General features: G+C 44.1%; 1 protein-coding gene across 5 annotated transcripts in view; it reads right to left on the bottom strand.

The window, feature by feature from the left end:
• Positions 1-13,608, bottom strand: part of ACSBG2 (acyl-CoA synthetase bubblegum family member 2) — a 52,824-nt gene that overhangs the window by 23,967 nt on the left and 15,249 nt on the right. For 3 of the 5 annotated variants that reach the window (XM_072601977.1, XM_072601976.1, XM_072601978.1), the window contains 2 exons: positions 3,826-3,908; positions 2,547-2,812 (listed from right to left, as the gene is read on the bottom strand). In XM_072601977.1, coding sequence (XP_072458078.1) covers positions 2,547-2,812; positions 3,826-3,908 — 349 coding nt within the window. The other 2 variants (XM_072601979.1, XM_072601974.1) reach the window with 2 other exon arrangements.

Below are 13,608 nucleotides of genomic sequence, written 5' to 3'. Positions count from 1 at the left end.
GCTGGTTCATTTCTGCACATCTCTAGACAGATCCAACTTTGCGGGAGGAGAATTGGACAGAAATTGTGCACTTTATTCTCAGCCTGGGCCTTGCCATCTCCCCTCTGTGGGCCTCAGCTTTCCATCTGTAAAAGGAGGAGGCTGGGCTAGAGGATGCCAAGGTCCTGCCTTACTCTAACTCTCTGTGATGCAAGGGGAGAAGAGATTATTTGCCATCCCATTACAGACACAGGTCAAAGTGACCCAGACAGCTCAGCTTTAGGTGCCCAGGCAACTCCCCCAAGCCCTGAAAAGTTTCCAAACTGAAGAACATCTCATTTTCAGAGCTCACAGAACAAAGATCAAAATTCTAACATGGCACCTGGGATTATCACTCTTTGCTGAAAGGGAAACTTCACTTTGTGTTTTATTTGTTTTGGAAACCTGGGTTTTCAAGGGTGATCCCATCACGGGAATGTAGGGGCCAAGGTAAACAGGTGTTCAACAAAGGTATCCTTGGCAAATCCTGAGGTCTGAAAAATGTAATGGAAAAATTCTCCTGTGGTTGGCCCTGGAGGCCCAAGATCACAAACTTCCTGAGGGCAATGTCACAAGGCAACGAGGGAGACTCGGGATGGAATCCTACCACTGATATTAGCTGTATACACTTGACTTCACCTGAGCTTTAGGTTCCCTAGCTATAAAAGGGAAGGATAACACCTGTGTTGCCTGTTTCATAGTTTTATGAGACACTCCAGCAATAACCTGCATAGGGTACATGTTTGCAAAGCACTATCTGATCACTGACTGTTAACTTTCTTCCTATCATATCTGTTGGGGGTGTAAGCTCAGTTCCATGTGGACAGTCTTGGGCGGGTAAAGGTGAGAACTTCTAAACCTTAGAGTTCTCATGAGGCCCCCCAGGGAACAGCAGGGAATTGAGGTGTGAGACCGAGCTATCTCGTGCATTTCCGCCTCTTCCCGTGAGAAAAGTGCTGGGAGAGAGCATCCCCACCCTTGAGATTGGCCCAGATCTGAGCACACCTATTGTTATCTAACAGGCACTGTATTCAGGTGCAAACTATGCAGCAGGAGAGCTTAAGTAGGGTCAGGAAAGCCTGAAGGCGCTCTTAGCGCTGAGGGACCCTTACAGGACAGAAGGCCCCTCTTCCTTCTCTCCTCTCTTCTTTCTTCCCTCTCCCCTCTCTTCCCACTTCCACTTCCGTTTCCAATCTCTTACTGTAAGATCTTTGCCTCCTTGGGAGATTCCTCTCTCCTGAGGAAGAATTCACCCTGCACATGTAACCAAGACCCTGAATAAAGCCTAACCCTTGTTCGACTCTGGAAAGTCTCTTCTCTCATACGTTTATCCGGTTTGGCCAGCCGAAGACCTGTGATAGGTAAGGTAAGACTCGGGTAGCCCTCAGGCCTCTAGTCCTGACACATATCCATTTCCTGATCTGTAGAATCAGGACACTGAACTGTGAGGTTAGAGAAAGCAGAACTTGGGAGTCAGGAGAGATCTCAGTTTGATGCTCGGCTCTGATCATTATTAACTGTGTAACCCTGGGCAAGCAACTACTTACTTGGCCTCTATCAGACTTTACATGCGACAGCTGTAAAATGGGAATACAAATCTCCACATTGCTGCCTTCACGTTCCATTGTAGTAGATGGTATTATTAGATGATCTCTAAGACCGCTAGAATCAGGATAGAGATCTCTAAGAATGCTAGAACCAGGGTAGATAGTAGCATCTACTAAGTAGACCTCTAAGACCCACTATGGCCCATATGGCTACCCACAGAGGTAGCAAGATACAATGGAAAGGACCCTGGACTTGAGAATCAGGAGAATCCTGGCTATGATACCCACTAAACTTGGACAACTGATTTGTCCTCTCTGACACTTAATTTCTCTGTCTCTAAAATGGAACTAAGAACCATACTTGCCCTACATCCCCTTGGAGGGTCACTGCTTTGTAAACAAAGCACAACAAAAATGTGAACTGTCCATCCCTGTCGTCACATGTACTTCATTCAGAGGGTATGTCCAGTTTTGTGAACTACAATTTATACCTTTAAGATTAAAGAATCCCACAGGGGAACATTTTAGATGACACAATTTGACTTGGGTCTTTAGTCCCTATTTTATTGGCTTTCTTTATTAAAAGCATAATTTCCTGACTTCACAGAGCAGGAATCTTGCTCCGCGGATGCAAGCTCTATCCTCTGCATCTTTGTCAACTTCTGTCTTCCACAGTTTCTGTAGCTAAAAAAAATCCTTACCCTGCAGCCAACATGATCCAGAGACTCTTTGAACTCTAGTGAGATATTCTTTGGGAGACAGACACGCATTGCATCTCTGGGCCCACAAAGGGACAGTGGCAAACTGTTAACGCGTTTTGTTTTTGTTTTGTTTTGTTTTTTAAAGACAAAGCAAGTATTATTATGGGTTCAAAGAAGGGAGATATATCAGCAGCCATCCCACCGAACAAGTGGTCATTCTGCCTGGAGATCAATCCTTAACTCCTCTTACCAAAATTTAAAGGAAGAGTCATTGGCTTACCTTAAGAAAAGACTTGGCCGCCTTCCAACACTCCTTGTAATACTCTTTGTAAGACATCATGTTCCAACAATCTTTCTTTTTCGTTCCAAGGGCCACATAATCTCCATATTTCATGACAGCTTCCCTCATGAACTGATGAATGGTCAACGGAGTCTCACTCCCAAAGCCATACTGCTCCATCCTTAGTTGGACTTCTCCATCCCGACGCACAGTCCAGAGAGAATGAGCATCTGAGGAGGTCAATCCTGGGGATCCTCCATGAGCCACTGCCCATGGAATCAAAGGGTCACACAATGGGAAGGGACAGCAAAGGGCAGCTGCCCCAACCTGTATGTGACAGTGGCCTAAAGAAATCTGGCGGTTGCCCAGGGAACTCATCCAACTCAGGTTTCCTAAAAGGAGCTTAGAGAGGTCAGGAGGAAGGGAAGACCAGGTGGGGACAGGAACAAACTAGGGGCATGGTCCTGGGAGAATGGATCAAAAGCACAAAGGCCCAGAGAAAAGGAGAGTAACAAATATTACAGATGTCAAAAAGGACTTTTAAAAAACCTCTTCTCGGGGAGGCCTTAGTTCCTTCTGCAGCTAGTGGTGACCTTCCTTGTGCTCTGTATGTATTCAGGGTGTAGATTTTGTGTGTTCAACCCTTGCCCCGCCCCCATGCACACCTCCCTGCCCTTAGAATATGAGCTTCCTGAGGGCAGGAACCATGTTCTTGTATTCCTTTGTATCCTCAGCAGCTAGTAGAATGCCTGGAATATGGTAGATATTTAATAAATGCTTTGTGTCTGACTCAAAGAGAGGTGGATTATTCAGAATGGTAATGACAAAAATAGTCCCACTGGCCTCTGATCTAGTCAAATCTTATCTGGAGTTGTTGTTCAGTGCTTTTCAGTCATGTCTGACTCTTCATGACCCCATTCGGGGTTTTCTTGGCAAAGATACTAGAGTGGTTTGCCATTTCCTTCTCCAACTCACCCGGAACTGGAGAAAGAATGAGATGGAGATGGAAATGAAGAAACTGAGGCAAATGGGGCTAAGTGACTAGCTAAGGGTCACAAAGCTACTAAGTGTCTGAGGACAGATTTGAACTCAGGAAAACTCAGAATCTAGTGCTTCTTCCATTAAACCATAAACAGGATTATAAATGATAAGTACTCAAGAGTCTCAAATGTGAGCAGGGCCTCTGAAATCTCCCTCAATTCCTTGGAGTATCAAACCATCAAATCTGGAGCCTCAGACCCTTTCTCAGTTCCACCACTGCTCAGCCTACCCTCCTTACCTTCCACCATTTTGGGTGGTTCAGCTTCTTCAGTATTCTCAATTTTACCCTCTTCTGGAACATGGAGATCGTTTGTCACAGAGCTGAAAGGCAAAGATTGAAAATAAGGACGAGGGACCCACAGCAGCTGTTCCAGACCTTTGTTTTTTCCCCCAAACTTTTCACAGACCCTCTCAGCTGAGAAGTCTCAATGCCTACTTCAGGAAAAAAAAAATGGAGGCCACTGGATGAGAGTTCCCTCTTACCCCCTTCTTATCTCACAAGGCTCTCACGTTGTCCATGACCAATTTCTGCTTATCAGTCCCTTTACAGACATGTTGGACCCCATCCCTCCCATCTTCTCCATCAGAATAGCATTCATCCCTCCCACAACATTAACTGTCTCTCTCTCAACATCCATCTCTATGTACTGGCTCCTTCCCTGCCGTCTGCAAATACATCCATGTCTCCCACATCCTTAAAAAGTCTTCACTTGGTCCTACTATTCCCCATAGGCTATCATTCTGTATCTCTCCTCCCCTTTTGGGGGTAATTTTGATGAGAAAGCCAGTTACAGGAGGGGCCACTACTTCCTCTCCTCTCATTTTCTTCTAAATCTGGCTTCCAATCTTACAATTCAACTCAAATTGCTCTCTCCAAAGTGACCAAAGACCTCTTAATATTCAACTCTAACGTGAAAAGCCTTCTCAACCCTCATCCTTCTTGACCTACAGCACTGGAGGCTGCTGATAACTTTCTCCCCTTGGATACTCCCTTCACTTGGGTATCATCATACTCTCTCCTCCAACTTTTTTGACAGCTCATTCTCTTTTTCCTTTCTTAGTTCTGCATCCATGTTACTGTGAGTGGTCACCAAGATTCTATCTTGGGCCATCTTTTTTTTTTTATAGCTTCTCACCTACAGATCTCATCCACTCCCACTAGCTCAATGATCATTTTTACACTGATGGTTCCCAGATCTCTATATCCAACCCTCACCTCTCTCCTAAGTGCCAGGTCAGCATCACCAGCTTCCCTTCGGACATCTCGACTTGGATGTCCCCACAGGCTTCCCAACTCAACATATCCAAAACAGAACTCATAATCATGCCATCTGCTGCCATCCTTGCCTACCAAAACAAACAATCCTCTCCTCTGCTGAATTTCTTTCTGATTTCCAGGGACATTATCCTCCTCCCAAATTCACAACCCCTTACCATTCCCAACTCTTCACTCTCATTCACATCTGCTACCAAGTCCCGTCCTTTCCACACTCATTAACATCTCTCATATCAGACTCCTTGGCTTTGCTCATCCAGTTACTACCCTCATTCAAGGCACTACAGGATTCTAATTGGTCTCCCTGTTCTCTCCCACACAGCTGCTAAAGTGATTTCTCCTAAAGGATATTCTAATGTCCTTTCCCTATTCAAATACTAGTGGTTCCCTACTCAAACTCCTCTATTTAGCCTTTAAAGTTCTTCACAACCTAGCCTGTCCTCATCTTCCCAGGATTCTTATGCTTTGCTCCCCTTCCTGTACTCTATGATCCAGCTACACTGGTCTATCAAACAGGATTCTCCATCTCCCACTGCCATGCCTTTGCATTCACTGACTAATCACCACATGTCTGGAATGCTCTGCCTCTCTGGTTCCCTGGCTTCCTTCAAGGTTCAGTTCATGCCACCTTCTGCAGAAAGCCTCTCCAAGGGTCCTTCAGTTGCTAGGGCCTTTGCCTCTAGCCTACTTTCCACTGACTCTCTATATATCTGGCATTTACGTAGTTCTTTACATGTTACTGTAAAATGAGTTCCATGAGAGCAAAGTTTTTCTTTCACTTCACACAGGGCCTAGCCTACAGAAGGTGCTTAATAAATGCTTACTGACTGATCAATGAAGGGATAGACCAAAGATTTCCTGTCTCTCATTTCCTCCTGCCAGAGGTTGCTACTTTTCTCCAAGTCTCTAAGCTCAAACTGGATGCAAGAGAAGCCATAAACCACTTAGAATTTTTAGTTCATCATAAAAGACAGAGTGCTAGCTTTGAGGTTGAATAAACCCGAGTTCAAATCCTACCTTTGGTACTATATAATCATGGGCAAGTCTCTCTGTGATCCTTGGGTTTCCTCATCTGTACAATGGGGATTATAACACCTGTGAGATCTACCTCAGAGATAAGGTTCTTGTGCGGATCAAATGAAATAATGTTAAAGCACTCTGCTAAACTTTATTAATCACTGGACACCAGTGTTGTATACATAGGGCAACATGCTAAGAAACTTAGGTCGTTAAAGCTGGTAAGGACTGAAAAGATCATGGGCCCCCCCCTTCATCCTAGAGGCACAGGAGAGAGAACAATGGACTCGGGGTCTACAAGTATGGGTTCAAGTCCCAGGTCTTCCAGGATGTCACCAGTGTCCAAGATTAGGTCATGTCATCTAAGTCTTAGTTTTCTCATCTGCAAAACGGAGTTAAGGAGCTATATTTATACTATCTACCTCAGAGAGCTGTAAGAAAAACATTCTGTAAGTCTCAAAGAAATTTAGGGATTCAACCAATTTATTTTACACATAGGGTTAAGCCCTTGCCAATCTGGTTCCCACCTTCTATCCTAGTCTTATGTTACATTACTTCTCTTCACTCACTCTCCATCCCAGGCAAACTGGCTGGCAGAAAGAAAACCAGTGCAATTAAAATTAGAAAGGGAACAGCTTACTAGGAAAAAAAATCCTTGCAGAAAGTTTCTCTGATAAAGAGAAAGATCTTTATCCCTTAATAAAGGTCTCATATCAAAGATACGGAAGGAACTGATTTAAAATGCTTTCAATGATTTACAGCCATTTTCCAACAGATAAATGGTCAATAAACACAGACTGGAAGCATTGAAAAGAAGAAATCCAAACCAGCATATAAAAACGCTCCAAATCACTAATAATCAAAGAGATACAAACGAAAACCTCTCTTTGGTTCTACCTTATACCCATCAAATTGGCAAAGATGACAAAAAACGAAAATGACAATTATTGGGAAAAAAAATTGTGGAAAAATAGGCACATTAACACACTGTTGGTGAACTGGCCCAGGCATTCTGGAAAGCAGTTTGGAACTATACCTATAGTCACTAAGTTATATGTACCCTTTGGCCCAGTGATAACACACTAGAACTATGCCCCCAAAGGGATCAAAGACAAGAGGAAAGGACCAATATGTACCTATACCTAGTAGCTCCATTTCTTATAGCCAAGAGGATGCCCATCAATTGGAGAATAGCTGAACGAATTATAGCAGATGAATATAGTGGAAAATTATTTCACCATAAGAAATGACAAAAGAGTTGGCTTCAGAGAAACCTAGGAAGACTTCTATGAACTGATGCAGAGTGAGTTAAGCAGAACCAGGAGAACAATTTACACAACAATCACCTTGTAAAGACAAGAAAGACTTAAGAATTCTGATCAATACAATGAGCAGCTACAATTTCAGAGAAGAGCTGCAGAAGAAATGTGCTATAGAAGCATCCTGACAGAGAGGGGATGGGACTCAAGATGCAGAATGAAACACACGTTTTCAGACATAGGCAATATGGGAAATTGTTTTGCTTGAGTATACATATCTTTCAAAGTTTTGTGGCTTTTTCCCTTCCTTAATAGGCAAAGTGGGAAGGCAAAGGGAAGCTAAATTGCAAAAAAAAAAGAAAAAAAGAAAAAGTGACTGAAACATGGTTTTGGAAAGCACAGAACAGAAGGAATCACAATCAGCACAGCTTTAAAAGTAACAGGTTGTATTTATTATATACTTAACAAGAAAAGAAAGCTGAAAAAATAACTAACATTTACGTAGTGCCTACTATGTGCTGGGCACTGTGCTAAGCGCTTTACAACTATTATATCATTTGATCCTCACAACAATCCTGGGAAGCAGATGCTATTATTATCCCCGTTTCTCAGATGAGGAAACTGAGGAAGACAGAGGTAAAGTGACTTGCTTGAGTGTCTGAGGCTGGATCTGAACTCAAGTCTTCCTGAATCTAGGCCTAAAGCTCTATCCACTACACCATACCTCAGTGATATCATAAATTCAGAGTTTCACAAGTACAACTCCCTCTTTCTGCTACACTATGTAGATGGACCTGCTCATTGTAACTGATGTCTGTTTAGTTCAGGTTCTTTTTTTCAATTAGGGGAAAAAAATAAAGCAGGTCAAAATTTAAACAAACCGACCAACCAACAGGCCAGCAGCAACTCTCCATACAACAGCTGCTACCCCTGTATGGAATGCATTCCCTCACCACCACCTCAGTAGCTCACCACCCTGGCTTCTTCCTCTTCTTTAGCACTCTCTCCCTCTTGAAATGACCTTGCAATTACTTACTTATGTATATGTTGTATCTTCCTGGAAGACTGTAAGCTCCATGTGAGCACGGCCTGTCTTTGTACCTTCATTGCCTAACGTAGTGCCTAGCACACAGTAGTGTGTGATAAATGCTCAACTGATGCTAAGACTAAAGTCATCCTCCATTGCCCTGTCAATCATAGCATGGCAGCAGCCCTGGTTCTCAAAGCCTACTCCAGCGAAATACCCACCAGGTTGGAAAGGGTTTGAGTGGAGGCTTGGGGATCAAGAGTATATCAGCAATGCTCTTTACAGGTTGGCTTGATGGGTAATTAACCAAGGGTAATTAACCAATGGTTATTAACCAATCAGAGGGCAGGAAAATGGGTCGAATCCCATCCACCCCTCCCTTAGCCAATCTGGGCTTTGTCTTTAACACAATCACAATACCCTGTTCATCCTTCCTAGCCCCACTATCATCTCCCACAGCTGACCTTCAGTGGTTCTGGCCACTCCAGCTGTGGTTTTGGAGAAGTAGCCAGTGAATTAGCCACCTCTCCACTATCCTTCACTCCTCCTTTCACATGTTGATGGGAAATTAGGAGTAGCATGGAATAAGTAAGTGTGGATAGGTTGCCATTGGATTTTCCTTCTGCCCCAAATCAATCCCTCTTCCAAATTTTGCTGCTTATGTCAGTACCACCAGCCATCCTTCCACTCTCTCAGCTTCTCAGCCTTCTCCTTCTCTTTGGCAGCTCACACAAATGCAAGTATCCTCTGCAAAGTTACCAACAATCTCTTAACTGCCAGATCTGAAGGCCTTTTCTCAGGCCTCATTTTTTTGGATCTCTTTGCAGCGTCTAGCATTACTGGACCCACCCTTTCCTCCTGGATTCTCTCCACCCTGTCCCTTTGGCACTGCTCTCTCTTGGTTGTCCTCCTGGTCAGGGTGCTCCTCCTCAATCCCTTTTCTGGTCATCATTCCAATCAGACCTAACTATGGATATGTATGCCCCAAGGCTTCTTTGTCTAGGGCCCTCTTTTCTCTTCTCTCTATCCTCTCACCTGGTGACTTTGGAAGGAAGAAAGGGAGGAAAGAAAGGAAGAGAGGAGGAAAGAAGGAAAGAGGGAGGAAGGGTGGAAAAAAGGGAGGGAGGAGAAAGGAAGAAAAGAAGTGAGAGAGTAAGGAAAGGAGGGAAGAAGGAAGAAAGGAAGGGAGGGAGGAAAGAAGGAAACAAGCATTTACTTAATGCACCTACTATGTGCCCAGCACTGTGCCAAGTGCTTTACCAATATGGTCTCACTGGATCCTCACAACAACCCTTCCAGGTAGGTGCTATGATCTCTCTTTTACAACTGAGGAAATTGAGGCAAACAGAAAATAAATGACTTGTCCATGGTCACACAGCTAATAAGTTTATGAGGCCAAATTTGAACTCAGGTCTTCCTGGCTCCATGCGCAGGGCTCTATCCCAGATCTTTCTCTTCAACACCAATGCCACAGTACAAACGGCCTACTGAGCACTCTGAACGGGATATCCCATAGGCATCTTAAACTGAACATGACCAAAGCAGAACTAATTCTCTTTCCCCAAACAGCTATCATTTTTCAAGATTTCCCTATCTCTGCATCCACCTCAACAGAGATTCTCAATCTTAGCAATATTCTTGACTCCTCACTTCTGCTCACCCCACTGACCCATTGGCCAAATCACTGGCCAAATTCTGTCATATCTTCTTCTAACAGAATCTCTCCCATCTGTCCCCTCCTCTCCCTCACATAGCAACCACCGCCTTGATCATAACATCACATCTCTTTCAGAGAGCCTCCTAATAGCCTCCTAACTGGTCTCTGCCCCCTGTCTCCCTCCCCTCTTCAGCTGTCTTATTTTCAGCTGCTAAAGTAATTTTCCAAAAGTACAGGTCTGACAACGTCACTCAGTAAACTGCAATGACTCCTCAGTGACTCTAGGATCAAATATTATTTCATGTCCACCTATCTCTCCCTTTTTAACAATTTCTATTTTTATGTAAATTTTATAATATATAATTAGTAGTACAGAGTAATTTAGTAGTAATTTATAAATAAATGTGCATATGATGGGAGGCAGAGGACACTGTGTAAAAAATGTTTTGCTGATCATGGTGCTCAATCAAAAATGTTTAGAAACCACTATATAGGAAGATAAATTTTTTCGTAGCAACTCATGAATCTGTTAAGTGACCCGCTCAGCACTCTAGGGTATCTGACAGCACAGACCCTTAAAGGAAGCTAGGTGACAAAGTGGCTGGGCCTGAAGTTAGCAAGACCTGAATTCAAATGTGGCCCCAAACACTTACTAGCTGTATGACCTTGGACAAGTCACTTAACCTTTATCTGACTCAATTTTCTCATCTGTAAAAAAAAAAACGGAGGTAAGAACAGCACCTACCTCACAGGGTTATTGTGAGGATCGAACAAGAAATGCCAAAGCTCCCGGATTCCAAGAGTTTTGATGAGCTCTATAACTATGCAGTTAAGTGGGACAGTGGATGGAGTGCTAAGCCTGGAGTCAGGAAGTCCTGAATTCAAATCTTGCCACAGACACTTACTAGCTATATGACCCTGGGCAAGTCACTTCATGGCTGTTTGCCTCAGTTTCCTCCACTGTAAAACAGGGTCAATAATAACTTCGACAGGTTGTTGTGAGGATCAAATGAGATTTTTGTAAAGTGACTGCCACAATGCTTGGCACACAGTAGGAGCTAAATAAATGTTTATTGCCTTGTCCTTCTCCCCCACAGGAGTATTTATTATATAACCCAATACATCAATAATGTGAAAGGAAGATTTTAACACTCAAGGAAGTCCCTTCCGTTCTCTGGGCCTCATTTTCTTCACCTCTGCAATGAGGGGGCTGGTGGGATTGATTTCTAGGGTCTCTCTTCCAGCTCCAAATGCTCCCACAATCCTACATGGAGGGAAACATGCACAAGAGTCCCCAAAGAAGCAGAAGTAGCCACGTGCAACCGTACAGAGGACACTGGGCTGGAATCGTGGTCATGCTAAATATTAGGTGCCTGCATAACCATGAGAAAAATCACTTCATCTCCCTGGGCTTCCTTTTCCTCTTCTGTCAAAGGGCAAGGGAGGAGGACAGGAGGGTCTCCAAGTTACCTTCCAGCTCTGAATCTAAGGACAACTCCGATGGGCTCCCGCTCCTTCCTGGGTTCAAGCCTCTGTGTACCTGTCACTCCCCAGGACATGCCATTGGGTCCATCGCTAGCTAAGGGGCTGGGCGGCCAAAACTCCCAGTTTCTCCACATGTCCCTCTCTTCTACTAACTTTGCTTGCCCCACAGAGATGCTAGGAGGGGTGGTAACCGCCTCGCTTTCTGGCTCTGGTAGCTGATGGTTGACAGATGTCATGCTGGCAGTAGTAGGCAGGTCAGTAGTGTCCACTGGCATTCAAACGGGAGAACTCAACTTCTCAGAACTTTCCTTGCTGGCTGTAACTTATGACATCATTGTGACCTCTCACCAGCCCTCCTCCCCCACCTCAGGGTGGGTTCCATCCAGCCCAGGTAGCCAAGGTTGGCTCAAGATCAACTTTCAGATGCTCCTTGCTCAACACCAGACACACCTGGAGCCTTCCATGGGAAGGTGTTTGTCTGCTTTCTAAAAGAAGCAGTGTGGCTGAGTAGGATATAGACACTGCACTTCATCAGTGGACTGATGGCTCAGAGATCAGAGCCAGGCCCAGAATCCAGAAGACCAGAGTTCAAATCCGGTTGGCCTCAGTTTCCTCAGCTGTAAATGGGGATCATAACAGCACCAACCTCCCAGGATTGTTGTGAGGATCAAATGAAATAAAAGTGCCTGGCACATAGTAAGAACTACATAAATGTCACCATCATCATCAAAATTAAAGTTCCACTTCTGACACAGGTCACCTGGACAAGCCGCAGAAAAGGCATCAATCCGCAGTGGTAGAAGGAATTCCCTCATCCCTAGAAGGATGAAATCCCATCAACAATGCAGTCCATGTCTCTACAATGAGGGACCCTAGGTTCTCAAAGATGGTGCCAGCCAAGCCCTAAGTTCTGGTAGGCCTTGTGTATCTAGTCAGAAAGGTTTCAGGTAGGAAGGAGCTATTCTACACTGAGTGTACGTCTGCCGTCAGCTGACACCTGGGTACTGAGAGGCTTCTCACCAAAAGCCTGGTAGAGTCTTGTTTTGGGTAGGGGCTTTTTTGGGGGAGGGAGGCACTCATTACATTTATCTGCCTACATGTATAAAAGCTGAGATCTGTTTCAGTGAAGGCAATGCAGGAAAATGGAAAGAGGCCCAGGACTTGGACTCAAACCTCTGCTCCTTACTCGGAATCCAAATTATATACACTGTTGAACAACTCAGTTCCTCTTTCTGGAAGTTAGTTTCTTCATTTGTAAAATGAAAGGCTTGGATTCGATAGTCTCTAAGGTTCTTTCCAGCTCTTGTCCAGACTGTGGACAAGTCCCTTTGCTTCTCAGAAATGAACGTTCTGAGAAGGGGCATCAGTAATAGGTGACATCTCGAATGTGCCCAGGCTCCTTCCAGCTCTGAAATACCAAGCTCTGCATCCCAACATCTCTTCCTCTATGCCATTCTATGCTCCACATTTCAAGGTCTTTTCCACACTTAGATTATTCAAGTCGCTGCACCCTATACATTAAGTCACAGATCTTCTGAAGCATACTCCCAAGACAGCATAGTGATCATATTAGTATCCTTATTTACAAGTCCTATAACCTTGGGTGAATTTCTCCTCTCTTGGAGCCTCAATTTCCTCATCTATAAAACAACTATGAGGGTAGGTTGTGACTCATTTTACAGATGAGGAAACTGAGACCCAGAGAGTAAGGTGGAAAGACCTGGTTCGAATCCCAGCCTTGGACAGATCACTTTAATCCTCCTGGGCCTCAGTTTCTCTGTGTGTAAAAGCAAGGGGTTGGCCTAATTAATTAGCCTCTGAGGGCCCTCTGAGCTCTAAATCTATCCCCCTACAACATGGAATACAAGAGGTATTAGCCAGGGAGATGATCTGAAAGAAACTTGCAAGCCTTGTATGATATAATACCAAGAAATAATCCAGAAGGCAACAGAACCAAACAACAGTTCACACAATGACCACAACACCATAAAGACAAACAAGCGTGAGACACCCTAAGAACTCTGATTAATGTAATGATCTGCCATGATTCGGAGGACCAATGATAAGGCATGTTACCTATCCTCCCGACTGAGAGGGGCTGGACGCAGGGTACAGAAGCAGACCTAGTTTCCGAACATGGCCAATGCAAGAAAATATTTAGCTGAACTATGTGTATTCATTACCAAAAGTTTTATTTTTCTCTTTTCTTTCTCCCCAAAATGGTAGAGAGTGGGGATGAGAGGAAGAGAAAATAGATTTTTGTTCATTGAAGAAACATTAATTTTCTTTTTCTTTAAAGA

Source organism: Notamacropus eugenii, chromosome 4 (assembly GCF_028372415.1).
Source record: "Notamacropus eugenii isolate mMacEug1 chromosome 4, mMacEug1.pri_v2, whole genome shotgun sequence".
In the NCBI taxonomy this organism is placed as follows: domain Eukaryota; kingdom Metazoa; phylum Chordata; class Mammalia; order Diprotodontia; family Macropodidae; genus Notamacropus; species Notamacropus eugenii.
The sequence above is the reverse complement of the archived record's forward strand: the minus strand, read 5'-3'. Positions and strand labels throughout refer to the sequence as shown.